Below are 16514 nucleotides of genomic sequence, written 5' to 3'. Positions count from 1 at the left end.
AGATTTGAAGGCGGCCTGGGCAGAGATGCCAGGTCAGGAGAGCCAAAGTTACCCCTGCTAGAGTCTCCCACTTTCTGCTTCTAGTTAGATGTTCACTGCTGCTTCTGCTGCTGCTACGTCACTTCAGTCGTGTCCGACTCTGTGCGACCCCATAGAAAACTAGGGCTAAATGATTTCTCCAATGTTGTAAACATAGTCATCCATGAATATAAAATATATCTCATTGAACTGTTCATTTGTGGCTTTCACAGCTTGCAATACAGAGCAGCGGCCCCAGGATGGGTTCAGAGAAGCTTTGGCTCACCCCAGAAGGCTTCATGGGAAATAGACTGCCAGACTATTAGGTAATCTCAGTTTGGGGAGAAGACAGACTGTGTCCAACTTTCTCATAATTGCATTCCCAGCACCTAAATATGCTTTGCATGAATGAACTGGTTAATTGATACATGCTTAGGCAGCTGATTGTGTTCTGTGTCCCAGACTGAGGGTGAGGGTGAGCTGGGTCACACGGCCCCCTGGGTGAGCTGGCATATTCTCTGGAAGAGGAGAACATCAAGGTTTTAATACAGTGTGTACATGTTATGCTAGGTGTATATGTAATACATGTGTATGTGCATAAATGTCAGTGTATATGTTTTGTGTATATAGGTAAATGTATATTACTATATGTATGAGTACACTTTATCTGTATATGCTATGTGATTTTGGAGCCCCCCAAAATAAAGTCTAACACTGTTTCCCCATCTATTTCCCATGAAGTGATGGGACCAGGTGCCATGATCTTCGTTTTCTGAATGTTGAGCTTTAAGCCAACTTTTTCACTCTCCTCTTTCACTTGCATCAAGAGGCTTTTGAGTTCCTCTTCACTTTCTGCCATAAGGGTGGTGTCATCTGCATATCTGAGGTTATTGATATTTCTCCCGGCAATCTTGATTCCAGCTTGTGCTTCTTCCAGCCCTGCGTTTCTCATGATGTACTCTGCATAGAAGTTAAATAAGCAGGGTGACAATATACAGCCTTGACGTACTCGTTTTCCTATTTGGAACCAGTCTATTGTTCCATGTCCAGTTCTAACTGTTGCTTCCTGACCTGCATATAGGTTTCTCAAGAGGCAGGTCAGGTGCTCTGGTATTCTTATCTCTTTAAGAATTTTCCACAGTTTATTGTGATCCACACAGTCAAAGGCTTTGGCATAGTCAATAAAGCAGAAATAGATGTTTTTCTGGAACTCTCTTGCTTTTTCCATGATCCAGCGAATGTTGGCAATTTGATCTCTGGTTCCTCAGCCTTTTCTAAAACCAGCTTGAACATCAGGAAGTTCACGGTTCACGTATTGCTGAAGCCTGGCTTGGAGAATTTTGAGCATTACTTTACTAGTGTGTGAGATGAGTGCAATAAATGGTGATTGCAGCCATGAAATTAAAAGACGCTTACTCCTTGGAAGAAAAGTTATGACCAACCTAGATAGCATATTCAAAAGCAGAGACATCACTTTGCCCAGAGAGGTCCGTCTAGTCAAGGCTATGGTTTTTCCAGTGGTCATGTATGGATGTGAGAGTTGGACTGTGAAGAAAGTTGAGCACCGAAGAACTGATGCTTTTGAACTGTGGTGTTGGAGAAGACTCTTGAGAGTCCCTTGGCCTGCAAGGAGATCCAACCAGTCCATTCTAAAGGAGATCAGTCCTGAGTGTTCTTTGGAAGGACTGATGTTGAAGCTGAAACTCCAGTACTTTGGCCACCTCATGCAAAGAGCTGACTCATTGGAAAAGACTCTGATGCTGGGAGGGATTGGGGGCAGAAGGAGAAGGGGACGACAGAGGATGAGATGGCTGGATGGTATCACCGACTCGATGGACATGCGTTTGAGTGAACTCTGGGAGTTGGTGATAGACAGGGAGGCCTGGCGTGCTGCAGCTCATGGGGTCACAAAGAGTCGGACACGACTGAGTGACTGGACTGAACTGAACTGATGTCTGTGCATCTATGTGTACGTATGTGGTAGGTGGATATACACACTGTGTGCACAGCAATGGGAAAGCAAACAACTGATGATAACAAAACAAAACAAAAAAATCACTTTCCTGTGATTTACTGAAGAGGCCATCATTCAAGTTCTACCTGACAGCTCATTACCCACATAAACAGGAGTCCTTCTGCGGTAGATTTCATGTCCGCCTTTCCCCTTTTCCTTCATTTATCCAATAAACACAAAGAGGGCACCTACTAAGTTCCATGGACCATGTTCTGGGCTAAAGAGTAAATGAGACAAAGTCCCCTTTCTCTAGTGGGGAAGACAGACAGTAAACACATAAGCGCACAGCCTAATTTCAGGTAGAGACATTTAGGGGCCTTCCCTGGTGGTCCAGGGGTTAAGAATCCACCTGCCAAGGCAGGGGACATGGGCTTGACCCCTGGTCTGGGAAGTTCCCTCATGCTCTGGGGCAACTAAGCCCGCGTGCCACAACTACTGAGGCCAGCTGGTCTCCACAGCACGAGAGAGCCCCGAAGGGAAGCCCGCAGGACTGCAACCAGAGAAAGCCCAGCAGGGCTACAGGGCCCGGCCAATAAAGGAACAAATACAGACTTAAAGAAAGGCAAACGAGAGCCTCACTTAAAAAAAAGGATGAAGAGGCAGAGAGCGGCTGGAGGGCGGTGGTGCTGAGCAGAGCTGGACAGAACTTCCAGAGAGTCAAAGGCTGAGGGAGCTGGCAGGAGCGGAAAGGCACTCTGGGGAGCAGCGAGGAGCGCAGTCCTGTGGGGAGGGGCAGGCCCTGAGGGAGACGGGCTCCGTTAATAAAATTCATTCCTGAGAGCATCCCGGGTCTGAGGTGGAGTCCGGGAAGGTCATGAATTACCTTTACAAGCAGAGAAGAACCATGCAGGGTATTAAAAGAAAGCAAGACCAGGAGCAGAAAGAGCCTTGTAGGGCTCCTGGCCTCCAAAGTCACCAAACGGCTGGGATCTTACTCCACCCCTGCCCACCACTCTCCCCCAGAAGCCAGAGTGAACAACCTCAGCTGGGCTCCTCCTCTTCAGGACTCTCAGCTGCCTCCCTCTTACATGGCTGACATCATCTCTGGTCCTCCCCCAAACAAGTGGGTCTTTCTCTGGTCAGACAGAGTTAGCTTCCCTCTGCACCCCCAGACACAATGGGAAGGCCTCAGTCCAAGCTCTGAGGGAAGATATTTGAAGGACAGGGGAAACAAAGGATCCGGAAATCAAGGTTTTTTTTTTCTTCTCAAGTTTGTAATTATGCATATCCTGCAGGATCCGCATAATGGGTCCAATTCAGCCTCGTGGCCTTGGCCTTGCCACAAAATCGCTGTGTCCCTGTGTCCCTGGAAGGTCAGTGCACAACATGATGAGTGAACAGGAAGCCTCCTGCAGATAATAGCGACTTAATTTTTTTCTTTTTTTTTAAATTTCGGGGATGAACTTTGCTCTTTCAACTTGCCTGCATTCATTTGCAAATGTATTCTAAGCACACCCACACACTTGAAAATGCACATTGGCCATGTCTCTGAGACAATCTGTGTAACAATTTTAGGTGACAGCGAAGCTGACATCTACATTCCTCCTGAAGTCTGAGGAGGCAAAACACTAAGTTAGGAAAATTCTGTGCAACAAGCCCACCTCAGAAACACTACTGCTAAAGCACAACATGGGAATAAAACAAACCCGGGTGTAGATCCATTTTCAAAAACATTTCTTTGAGAGAAAAACATAAAGATTCAATTTTGATTTGAAGAGATCCATCAGAATCTTTTTTTTTTTTAAAGCACTTTGGTTCCTCTCATGGTTTAACTTCAGAGTTCAGCAAATGAGTTTTCAATTAAGTCTTTCTTTTGACAGTTTTCGCCATGTAATTCAGACTGATCACAACACTCTCAAACTAGAACAATATTTCCAACGTGTGAACAGTATTCCTATGCTAATTTAAATCCAAAGTGTAAGTGTTCCACGGGCTTCCCTTGTGGCTCACCTGATGAGGAATCTGACTGCAATGCAGGAGACCTGGGTTCGATCCCTGGGTTGGGAAGATCCCCTGGAGAAGGGAAAGGCTATCCACTCCAGTATTCTGGCCTGGAGAATTCCATGGACTGTAGTCCATGGGGTCACAAAGAGTCGGACAAGACTGAGAGACTTTCGCTTTACTTTAAAGTGTTCAACATTTAGTTCAGTTCAGTCACACCAGTTGGTGTCCAACTCTTTGCAATGCCATGGACTGCACACCAGGCTTCCCTGTCCATCACCAACTCCCAGAGCTTGCTCAAACTCACGTCCATTGATGATGCCATCCAACCATCTCATCCTCTGTAGTCCCCTTATCCTCCCACCATCAGTCTTTCCCACCATCAGGGTCTTTTCCAATGAGTCAGTTCTTCACCTCAGGTGGCCAAAGCATTGGAGTTTCAGCTTCATCAGTCCTTCCAGTGAATATTCAGGACTGATTTCCTTTAGGATGGACTGATTGGATCTCCTTGCAGTACAAGGGATTCTCAAGAGTCTTCTCCAACAGCACAGTTCAAAAGCATCAATTCTTCTGCACTCAGCTTTCTTTATGGTCCAACTCTCACATCCAAACATGACTGCTGCTACTGCTGCTGCTGCTAAGTCGCTTCAGTCGCGTCCAACTCTTAGCGACCCCATGGACTGGAGCCTACCAGGCTCTTCCGTCCATGGGATTTTCCAGGCAAGAGTACTGGAGTTGGGTGCCATTGCCTTCTGCATTCAAACGTGACTGCTGGACATTAAATGTTCTAATAAAAAAATCTAAAGAGAATATATTGAAAGTTAGAGAGGAGAGTGAAAAAGTTGGCTTAAAGCTCAACATTCAGAAAACTAAGATCATGACATCCAGTCCATCACTTCATGGCAAATAGATGGGGAAACAGTGGAAAGAGCGTCAGACTTTATTTTGGGGGGCTCCAAAATCATTGCAGATGGTGACTGCAGCTATGAAATTAAAAGACACTTACTCCCTGGAAGAAAAGTTATGACCAACCTAGACAGCATATTAAAAAGCAGAAACATTACTTTGCCAACAAAGGTCCATCTAGTCAAGCCTATGGTTTTTCCAGTAGTCATGTATGGATGTGAGAGTTGGACTATAAAGAAAGCTGAGCACCAAAGAACTGATGCTTTTGAACTGTGGTGTTGGAGAAGATTCTTGACAGTCCCTTAGACTGCAAGAAGATCCAACCAGTCCACTCTAAAGGAGATCAGTCCTGGGTGTTCATTGGAAGGACTGATGTTGAAGCTGAAACTCCAATACTTTGGCCACCTCATGAGAAGAGCTGACTCACCTGAAAAGACTCTGATGCTGGGAAAGATTGAAGGCGGGAGGAAAAGGGGAAAACAGAGGATGAGATGGTTGGATGGCATCACTGACTCAATGGACATGAGTTTGAGTAAGCTCCAGGAGTTGGTGATAGACAGGGAGGCCTGGCGTGCTGTAGTCCATGGGGTTGAAAAGAGTCAGACACAACTGAGTGACTGAACTGAATTGAACTGAAAGAGAATATTTGGGCTTCCCAGGTGGCCCAGTGGTAAAGAAGTGAAGTGAAGTCACTCAGTCATTTCTGAGTCTTTGCAACCCCATGGATTATACAGTCCATGGAATTCTCTAGGCCAGAATACTGCAGTGGGTAGCCTTTCCCCTCTCCAGGGGATCTTCCCAACCCAGGGACCAAACCCAGGTCTTCTGCATTGCAGATAGATTCTTTACCAGCTGAGCCACAAGGGACGCCAAAGAATCCCCCTGCAAAGGCAGAAGATGGGGGAGACTCGGGTTCATTGCCTGGGTCAGAAAGATCCCATGAAAGAGAAAATGATAACCCACTCCAGTGTTCTTGCCTGGATAACCCTGTGAGACAGAGGAGCCCAGTAGGCTACAGTCCATGTGGTCATAAAGAATAGGGCACAACTGAGAACACACTCACACACACACGTACACAAAGAATATGTATCGACATGGCTTGAGCCAAACTGATCTTAAGTCAGATATGTGAATTTCACATTGGCCTTCACCAAATTTCAGGGGTTTTAACAGAGGAAACAACTTTTACAAAAGATTCAAGAGGCATGATTTTACATGCCCTTTCATTCCCAGCATCATCACATCCAAGGAACTGGTGCCCGTTCTCTTTCCTATTGATGTGTTTATAGAAAGGCTCTGTCAGTCAACTGATTTTACCCATATTTTTCTGAAAAAGGTCACATAGCCCCCTTTCCCCAGACCAACCACAAAGGCACTTACTTCACATTCTACTCTAGTTGAAGTTCAAAAGAAAGTCGTCTCCTTGATGGATTTAAGCATTTCTGGACGTGTTTTCCCTTCTAGCTGTTGCTCCTAGTTATTCAGTCACCCTTGGTATGCATCAGTGGTTGGTGAACAAGAAATTAAGTAGCCAGGTCACCAGGGTGGAGACAAACCACTCTCTGGCTCCTCTAAGTCCCCAGTGCAGCTTCTGGCATTTAAATGCCACAAAATAAGAGATTTACCACTACTGACAGTCTCTTTGTCCCTTCCTTTCCCTGCCTACAGCCTTCTGCATTTTAATGAAGGCAAATTGCACATTCTCCTGCCAGGCTAAAATCCAATGCCCCCTTGGCTTTAGTCTTAGGTGGCACCGCTTAAAAGAGAAATTCTTTTGTGCAGTTTGGGGAGGTTTTTTTTTTTTTTTTTTTCATCTCTCAGGAAAACTGTGGAGGAGCTGAGAAGTAGGGACTGAAGGAGGGGAGAGTGTCCCAGGGAACATTTCTCTCCCTACGGACTCCCCTGTGATTGCTTCTTTCCCAGCTTCTCTTTGCAAGCCAGGATGTTAACGTAAAGGACAAGCTGGTGGAGTAAAGCTCCACTTTTTTGCTTTCAGGAATCCAGACACTCATCAGTCCTCCTCTGTCAACCCCCTACCCCCACCTATTTCTCTGAGGTCAAGATCATCCTTTTTCTTATAAAAGGATATCAGTAGAGAGGCTACATGGGACGAGTCCAAGACATTTCCCTTGTTTTTCCTTGATACAAAGATTGGAAAGTGCTAGGCATTTGCTAGAAGCAAATAGAACAGATGTTAGGAATAAATTGGGAATAAACTGAGAAACTACAATCACATTACAGGTAGCAGTCTGTTTCCATGGGTGATGCTTATGTGACTGGGAAGAGGGCTGAAGTCAAAAAATCAGTTTCCATGGAAACTTTGTTGTGGTGGAATGTCACACCCTGCCTGCATGCATGGGGCTGTAAACTTTGGAGGTAAAGCATTGTGGCTACCACAGAACATGCGCTTAATAAATGGCCTGCCCTATTAGAGGTGCTCCCCTAGACCAGCTTGATTCACTCTCAGCCTGCCTCCACATAGAAAGGGGGGGGGGTGTAGATGTATACTTATGAACACTTGCTCCTTGGGAGACTATGACCAACTTAGACAGCTTATTAAAAAGCAGAGATAGATATCACTTTGCTGACAAAGGTCCATATAATCAAAGCTATGGTTTTTCCAGTAGTCATGTATGGATGTGAGAGTTGGCCTATAAAGAAGGCTGAGCACCGAGGAATTGATGCTTTTGAATTGTGGTGTTGGAGAAGACTCTTAAGAGTCCCTTGGATTGCAAGGAGATCCAGCCAGTCCATCCTAAAGGAGATCAGTCCTGGGTGTTCATTGGAAGGACTGTTCCTGAAGCTGAAGATCCAATATTTGGGCCATCTCATGCGAAGAGCCAACTCCTTAGAAAAGACCCTGATGCTGGGAAAGATCGAAGGCAGGAAGAGAAAGGAGGGCAGCGGATGAGACAGTTAGATAGGACCACCTATCTGGAGATAATGGAGAGGAGGAGAGAAGAGCCTGGCCTGCTGCAGTCCATGGGGTCGCAAACAGTCAGACACGACTGGGTGACTGAACAACAACACGGCTGATTCACAATGTTGTACAGCACAGACACAACCCTGTAAAGCAATTATATTCCAATAAATAAAAGAAAAAGCAAGAAAGTTAAACAAGAGATTCTTTTTTTTTAAAGTTAAAAAAAAAGTGGAGGGAGGGAAAGAAAGAGGGGGAAATATTTTAGAAACTTGATATTTAGAGTAACCGTGACTGCTCTACCAAAAACCTGGTGTGTTCAACCAGCAGAAAGTTGTTCTCTCATAGTTCCAGAAGTTCGGAGACTGAACTCAGAATCATTGGGCCAAAGTTAAGATGTCAACAGGGCAAGGCTTCCTCCAGAGGCTCGAGGAGAGAATCTGTCCCTTGCATCTTCCAGCGTCTGGTGGCCGCTGGCATTCCTTGGCTGTGGCCTCCTCACTCCAGTTCTCAGGGCCAGCATCTTCAAATCTCTTTCTGTTCTGCCTTCACACTGCCTTCTCTATGTGAGCAACATATCCCCCAAGTCCCTCTTATTTATGTATGGTTATTCTGTGGACCCACCCAGATAAATCCAGCATGATTTCCTTATCTCAAAATCTTTAGCTTAATCAATGAGCAAAAATCCCTTCTACAAATAAGACAAGGTTCACAGGTTCCAGGGCCTAGGACCTGACGTCTTTAGGGCCCGCTATTCAGGCTATCACACCAGGAAAACTCAGTATTACCCAAAGAACAGAGCCAGCAGCTGCGACTCCAAGAAGTCTCAGTCTGTTTCTATCACGGTGAAGATACTTGCTGTAAAACACAGCACCACTGTCGTGTTAATGTGTGTGATATCGCTGACATAGCACAAGTATCAGAACCTTTTGGATTCAAATTCAAACCTGAGCTGCTCAACAGCCTCTGGGATGGAAGCCGGGGAGATGTCTGCATTATCTGTGTTGAATGGCCTGAAGCCTCACTTCTCCTGCAAGTCCCCTGACCTGGGCTCTACCAACCTCTCACTGTTCCTTACTGTAAAACACAGCTTATGTGAGGAGACCCAAGAAGGAGCCTGTCTAGTCGGTGAGGCTAGTTGGGGTAATAGGGATGTACCCAGCAATCCTTTACTTGGTAGGTTCCTTGATGGGCAAGAGAGTCAAGAGAGGGCTCCTGGATTTTTTTTACTTTTTATTGGAATATACTTGCTTCACAATGTTGTGTTAGCTTCTGCTGTACAGCAAAGTGAATCATCCATCCATATATATATATCAGTTCAGTTCAGTTGCTCAGCCGTGTCCAACTCTTTGTGACCCCATGGACTGCAGCACACCAGGCCTCCCTATCCATCACCAACTCCCAGAGCCTACTCAAACTCATGTCCATTGAGTCTGTGATGCCACCCAACCATCTCATCCTCTGTTGTCCCCTTCTCTTCCCACCTTAATCTTTCCCAGCATCAGGGTCTTTTCAGGTATGGTGGTGATGGTGGTCGTGTCCAACTCTTGCGACCTCATGGACTGTAGCCTGCCAGGCTCCTCTGTCCATGGGATTTCCTAGGCAAGAATACTGGAGCGGGTTGCCATTTCATTCTCCAGGAGATCTTCCCAACCCAGGAATCGAACCGAGGTCTCCTGCATTGCAAGCAGGCAGATTCTTTACCGACTGAGCTGTGAGGGAAGCCCTCATACATTTCCAGTGTATACACATATACATCTTTTATAGATTTCCTTCCCACTGAGGTTATCACAGAGCACTAAGCAGAGTTTCCTGTGCCATACAGTAGGCTCTCACTAGTTATCTATTTTATACATAGTAGTATATGTGCATGTCAATCCCAACTTCCCAATCCATTCCACCTCCCCTTCCCCCTCTTTGGTATCCATAAACTTGTCCTCTACATCTCTCGTTCTGCTTTGCAAATAAGTTCATCTGTATCATGTTTCTAGATTCCACATATAAGCAATATTATACATTTGCTTTGCTCTTTCTGACTCACTTCACTCTGTGTGACAGACTCTAGGTCTCTGCAAATGACCCGATGTCATTCCTTTTCATGGCTGAGTAACGTTCATGGCAGCACTATGTGCAATCAGGCCACAGAATCAGCCTAAAGGCCCAGCAACAGAGGAATGGATGAAGACAATGTGGTACGTCTATACAAGCGTCCTTGGATTTATCACCGTTTTCTTTGCTGCCCCACGGCTCTGCACAGTCCTCCAGGGTACTTAGGTCCCTGAGTTAGAAACACGGGCTGAGGCGGGCCTGACCCTACACATCCAGCCTCACATCTGCTGGGAAACCAGCTGATAGACTCTTTCTGCAGAGGAGAGTCCCACCTCCACAGAGCTCAGTTAAATGTTCATCCGTGGAAACAGACGGAATTAGTAATGAATGTCTGAGCCGATGTTCTCAGGCCAAAATTATGCTTTCAACACATTTCAAAGTTGTCATTTCTTGATTTGTTCTCTAGTAACATCAATAAATCCCCTGTCCTTAGTACAATGCAAGGCTGGCACAAGGGTGAGGCAAGGGAGGCACTCACTGTGGGTACAAAATTTAAAAGAGAACTTAAATAATTCAGTAATTAAATCACATTTTAAATGCAACACTTAAAAAATATAGATTCAGCCAACTGCAGCCTATAGGCTAGCTATCTATTTCTGTACACAGAATTTTACTGGAAAAAGAGCTAGGATTAGGGTGAAGTATGGCAATCATGCAGGTTTTAGTTGGATTTTGTCTTTAGTCTTTAAAATGCTGATATTTTGTTCATTAAGGATATTTTTGCATTGTTTTTTACTTTTTCAAATAATTTTGGCTTTTAAATTTATTTTTTTATTACAATATTTTTCAAGCCTAATTTTTTCAAGATAGCTATTTTTCTTAAGACAACCATTATATCTTGATACAGAGCACAAATGTTTTATATATATTTCCCAATTTATCACAGAGAATAGTAAAAAGATGTACTTAAGAATCCAGATTGAATAAAATTAATCTTTACCACTTTGCCAAGGATATTAATGAAATTAACTTTATTTTTTACTATATGTACACAGTAGCCATAAGTTTATTTGCCATTACTTTTATACTATTAATACAAATGCCAATATAATAAAAAAGGCAAAAAGCATCTTAGACTTCTTATGAAAATATTTTTGGTCCTACACGTCCCTTGACAGGATCTTAGGAAGACCCAGAGATCTATAGATTACACTTTGAAAACTGCTGCCTTAAAGGATAAGGTTTTAATGATTTAAAGGTTAAAACCATTAAAGGTCAAAACCATTATCAATAACAAGCTAAGATCCTCAGTCAGATGGGGGCAACATAATTATGACTAACTCCAAAGTTAGCTTTGCAGAAACAAGCCATGAAGAGTCAAAGCAAATTGATCCATCTGTCATATAACCAGTTCTGAGCAATCAGGAAATCTTTAAAGCTCAAGGTATGAACAAGATGTGAAAGAATCTGAATGCTTTGAAAATAATCAGTGATCAAGCTGGCAGGGCCCTTTTAGGGCAACTGAGCGGAGGAACCCCCACTGTGCCCTTCGCTTCTTGCCTCAGTTGTCTCCTGGGAACGAGGCAACAAAGGAAACTATCTCAGTAGCAGGAAGATCGAGGCAAATATACCACACAGAGCACCCCTTGGCTGTTCAAAGGTCCTGGGGCCAGTCTGCCTGGTAGGAAACCTCTCTCTTGCCACTTCCCAGTATATAACTGTCGGCATATTCCCAAACCACTATCTGTCCCAGCTTCCTCATGGGTATTACAAATATAATATTAAATACCTTCCTCCTATGACCCTTGTAAAGAGCTCATGAGATGATGCAGAAAAGCACGGAGCACAGTGCCCAAAAGAGTAAATATTTAGTAAATGCAGCATTAAAAACAAACCTACTGGGACTTCCCTGGCAGGCCAGTGGCTGGGACTTCACCTTCCAACACCGGGGGTTTGAGTGTGATCCCTGGTTGGGGGACTAAGATCCCACAGGCCTCATGGCCCCAGAAAGCAAATGTAGAACAGAAGCAATACTGTAACAAACTCAACAAAGACGTTTAAAATGGTCCACATCAGGAAAAAAAAAAAAACATACACAACTTAAAAAAAAACCCTTCTGTCCCAATTCATTGCCCTGTGTTCAGTAACTTCCCGCCACCGGCACAAATGCTCAGCCCATTGTCTTATTGGTGTTAGGTGTTCTGTAAAGGTTAAATCCTCCCTCCAGCCAGATTGGGAAGCCTGTCTGGACCTGTCATTTCATCCACGCTGCTTTGAGCGTCATGCGTTTTTCATCAACAATTCACCGAGAAAAATGATGCTTAAATACTAAGAAATATACCAATGTGCAAATCGTTATATAGAAATGAAAATGTTATATGATAGAATCATGCTTGATATTTGCTTAAAATTGTGTTTAATGATGTTGAAAGTGAAAGTGAAATCACTCAGTCGTGTCCGACTCTTTGCGACCCGTGGGCTACCAGGCAAGAATACTGGAGTGGGTTGCCATTTCCTTCTCCAGGGGATCTTCCCGACCCAGGGATCGAACCCAGGTCTCCCACATTGCACGCAGACGCTTTAACCTCTGCACCACCAGGGAAGCCATCAAATGCAAGAATCCAAGTACTAACATCAAAGATTTCAAGGGAGGAAAGGAAGCCAGGTTGAAAGAAGGGGGAGGAGGCGGCGGGGGGGGGGGGGTGGGGGGCGAAAGGGGTGGCCTTACAGACGTCTCCTGCCACCTACAGATACCCAGGCATTATGGGACTTTTCCCTGGGCCTCCAGAGAAGGGAGGACTGGAACTTGGCCCTACCAGAAATCAGACCAGACCAGAACCAGAATTCGAGTTGCCTCCCAAGAGGAGGTGATCAGTCTCCAATCCTCAGCTCAGGCTGAGGGCCCTTTGACCAGATTCCTGTGTCCAGAACCAGGGGACTAGAAAAACAGGGAGCGATAGGAAGGGTTAAGGAGAGGAAAGAGAGAGGGAACGGGAGAGAGGTCAATAAAGTCTCCTGTTCCTTACTGGTTGGGGCACTCTGGCCAGTTGTCCGCGTCAGGAGGAGACCAGGCACAAAAGGGTCCCAGTTGCGGCCGCTGGGTCTGGTCCATTGGCAGGCAAGCTGGCCCCTGAGTACCCCGAGTGGACAGGATGTCAGCTGCAGTGAAGAAGAGTCCCACCAGAGTCGCCATTTGTTGCAGGAAGAGGGAACCCTTCCCGGGCCCGAAAGTGGGCTCTGGTCCAACACTCGGAAATGAATTGTCCGAGGAGACACATGTGCTGACAAAGCAAGGGATTTTATTGGGAGAGGGCACCTGGGTGGAGAGCAGTAGGGTAAGGAAACCCAGGAGAACCGCTCTGCCACGTGGCTCGCAATGTCGGGTTTTATGGCGATGGGAAAACCCATGTGAAAAAGCGATAGTTTTAAAAAATCCAAACTAGCAAAACATTTAATCCACCAAGAGAAAAACATCCCTTTTTCTAGGTTTCTGTGGTAGACAAAATGTTTGCTCCCCTACAAACATGTCTACGTCCTAATCCTCAGAACCTGTGACAGTGTCCTCTTACATGGCAAGGGACTTTGCAGAAATGATTAGGTTAAAAAACCTGGAGAGGGGGAAATTATCCTGGATTATCCTCGTGGGCCTAACATCACAAGGGCCCTTAGAAACAGGAGAGGAAGGCAGAAGTCAGCCAGGGGATGACCTGACGACCGAAGAAAAGCCCAGACAGGAGCAACACTGCTGCGTTTGGAGACTGAGAGGCCACGTGCCAGAAACACGGGCAGCCTCCCGAAGCTGGAAAGGGCAGGTGAGCAGAGGCTTCCCCAGCGCCTGCTGAAAGGAAGCAGATCAGCAACTTGACTGCAGCTCGGTGACATCCACGTCAGACTTCTGAGCTACAGAATTACAAGACAATCAAGCCATGTGGGCTCCTATGTATAAAACAGACAACTAATGGGAACTCCACTCGGTGCTCTGAGCTCAGTCGCTCAGTCGTGTCTGACTGTTTTGCGACCCCATGGACTGTAGCCCACCAGGCTCCTCTGCCCATGGGATTCTCCAGGCAAGAATCCTGGAGTGGGTCGCCAGTCCCTCCTACAGGGGATCTTCCCAACCCAGGGATGGAACCCAGGCCTCCCGCATGGCAGGTGGCTCCTTCACCGTCTGCGCCCCCAGGGAAGCCCACACTCGGTGATTCCAGAGCGCTTTGCTGCACCCATGCTTGGCGATCTGTGGTGACCTAAACGGGAAGGAAATTCAAAACAAGAGGGAATATATGTATATGTATATGTATATGTATGGCTGAAACTGACACAGCAGTGTAAAGCAGCTGTGCTCCGATATGGTCTTTTTTTTAATGTGGTACAAATATTCAGTGGAATACTACTCAGTTGTAAAAAAGGATGAAACCATGCCATTTGCAGCAACATGGATGCAACTAGAGATTATCACACTAAGTGAAACAAGTCACGAAGAAAGACGAACACCATAGGCTATCACCTCTACGTGGAATCTAAAATGTGGCACAAATCAACCTACCTACAAAACAGAAACAGACTCACAGACACACAGAACAGACTTGTGGTTGCTAAGGGGGAGGGGAGAGGGAGAGGAAAAGACTGGGAGTTTGGGATTAGCAGATGCAAACTGTTAAATTTAGGATGGATAAAAACAAGGTCCTACTGTACAGCACAGGGATCTATATTCAATATCCTGTGATAAAGCAGAATGGGAGACAATTTTTTTAAAAAAAAGAATGTATAAAAATAAGTATATGCTGCTGCAAATCTTGTTATAAATAATTTCAGACATAGTAAGTAAATAAGTTGTGTTGGTTAAGCCACTAAGTTTGTGGTAATTCGTTACAATAGCAAATAGAAAGCTAATACAGTCCCGAAGGTTATCCCACATCCCCCCTGGCAAGCTTCAGTGCCCAAGAAAATAAGTAGCCAGCTCACCAGGGTGGGAACTAACCAGTCCCCTGGCTTAACCCAGCTTCCCAGTGCAGCTTCTGGCTGTTTAAATGCCACAGAGTCAGAGATTTGACCATTCACGACAGTCCCCACTCCTGAAGATTTGGATTCTTAAGGTCTGGGATACAAGAACATCCACATGTAACCAGTGACTCTGATAGAGATGGTTAGCAGTCCACACTTTTAGAGACATTCGTTTTACTCAGAGGGAGCTTACAAGTTAGGTGCTGAGTAAATACAATTCCAATCTGTAATATATAAATCCATATGCATCCTTCCAGGGAGAGGTGAACAGCCAGAAACAAAGGTAAAAGGCTAGAAATGGCCCAGAACACATAGATCCTTCCACATGGTGCAGAGTTAAGCCCAAGGAGACCTCCGCCTGCTGTCTCCCAGGCAGCCAGGCTCGAGGCCCTGGCGCAGGCACAACAGAATCCTGGCAGCCCTGCAGACCTCTCCTGGGAAAGCATCCCTGGGAAGCACAGATCTTCATCCCAATCCTCCCCAGCCCCTCACCGGGCCTACCTGTCCCCCCTGCTTCTTTAGGAGGTGGTAATGAGCTGGCCCAGGGTGCATCATCTTCAAACTGAACCCAGCCGCTGATGGCCGAGACCAGGTCAGGTGGGCGCTGCTCGGGGCTCCCGGGAGGGGAGGCTGCTTCAGAGATGAGGCCCAGCTTTTCAGAAGAGTCATCATGCTCTGAGTGGGAAAGGTCCTGAGAGCATCCATCCAAGGTATGGTGCTCCCCGGAGGAGCTCTCGGACTGGTCTGAGGAAGAGGACGCTCCTGCGAGGTGCTCTTTGGGGCCCCCTGAAATAGATACAAAAACTGCCATCACCTCACAGGTGGAAGGTCACTCTTCAGGACTGTCTCTCAGACGAAAAAAAAGAAAAGGCAACGGGTGATCAAAGGACTCACCATGACAGGGTGTGAGAGCAAAGAGACAGTCATGCCCACCTGCTTCTGTGCTGAAGAAGTGTTTTCCTAAAAATGCATGAAAACTATACCCTAGGATGTGGTGCTGGAGAAGACTCTTGAGAGTCCCTTGGACTTCAAGGAGACAAACTAGTCAATCCTAAAGGAAATCAATCCTGAATATTCATTGGAGGGACTGATGTTGAAGCTGAAGCTCCAATACTTTGGCCACCTGATGCCAAGAACTGACTCACTGGAAAAGACCCTGATGCTGGGAAAGATTGAAGGCAGGAGGAGAAGGGGATGACGGAGGACAGATGGTTGGATGGCATCACCGACTCTATGGAGATGAGTTTGAGCCAACTCTGGGAGACAGTGAAGGACAGGGAAGCCTGGCATGCTGCAGTCCACAGGGTGGCAAAGAGTCAGACATGACTTAGTGACTGAACAGCAACAAAGGTTGTCCACAGCAGTCTCCACGCAGACTAAGACTGGGAGTCTGGTCTGGTTCACTATTCTTACCCTACCATCTACTTCAGTGATTGGGGGCGGGGGTGGCATCACACACAAAAATTGTTGCGAAGGCCAAGCAAGAAATAGAACTAGGTCAAATTGAAAGGCAAAAGGCAACAGGGATTGGTGGAGAGTGTGGCTCAACAGGCGACTAGTCTGGACTAGAGTACAGTCCAGAGGTCATACATTTGTGGGCCACCACATGCAAAGTCTGGGCTAATGACTAGTTCAATATGGCACAGAGACCCTTCCTCTACCTTT

General features: G+C 45.9%; 1 protein-coding gene across 2 annotated transcripts in view; it reads right to left on the bottom strand.

Annotated features, from left to right (window-relative positions):
- The window catches only part of STON2 (stonin 2), a 170662-nt gene that overhangs the window by 108575 nt on the left and 45573 nt on the right, over positions 1–16514 (bottom strand). The window contains exon 3 of one of the 2 annotated variants that reach the window (XM_018053892.1): positions 15351–15635. The exons of the other annotated variant lie outside the window; for it this stretch is intronic. Coding sequence (XP_017909381.1) covers positions 15351–15635 — 285 coding nt within the window. The remainder of the gene's footprint in view (positions 1–15350; positions 15636–16514) is intronic. 2 annotated transcript variants of the gene reach the window in all.

Source organism: Capra hircus, chromosome 10 (assembly GCF_001704415.2).
Source record: "Capra hircus breed San Clemente chromosome 10, ASM170441v1, whole genome shotgun sequence".
NCBI classification, from domain to species: Eukaryota; Metazoa; Chordata; class Mammalia; order Artiodactyla; family Bovidae; genus Capra; species Capra hircus.
Note: the sequence above shows the minus strand (reverse complement) of the source record. Positions and strands in the feature narration are given on the sequence as shown.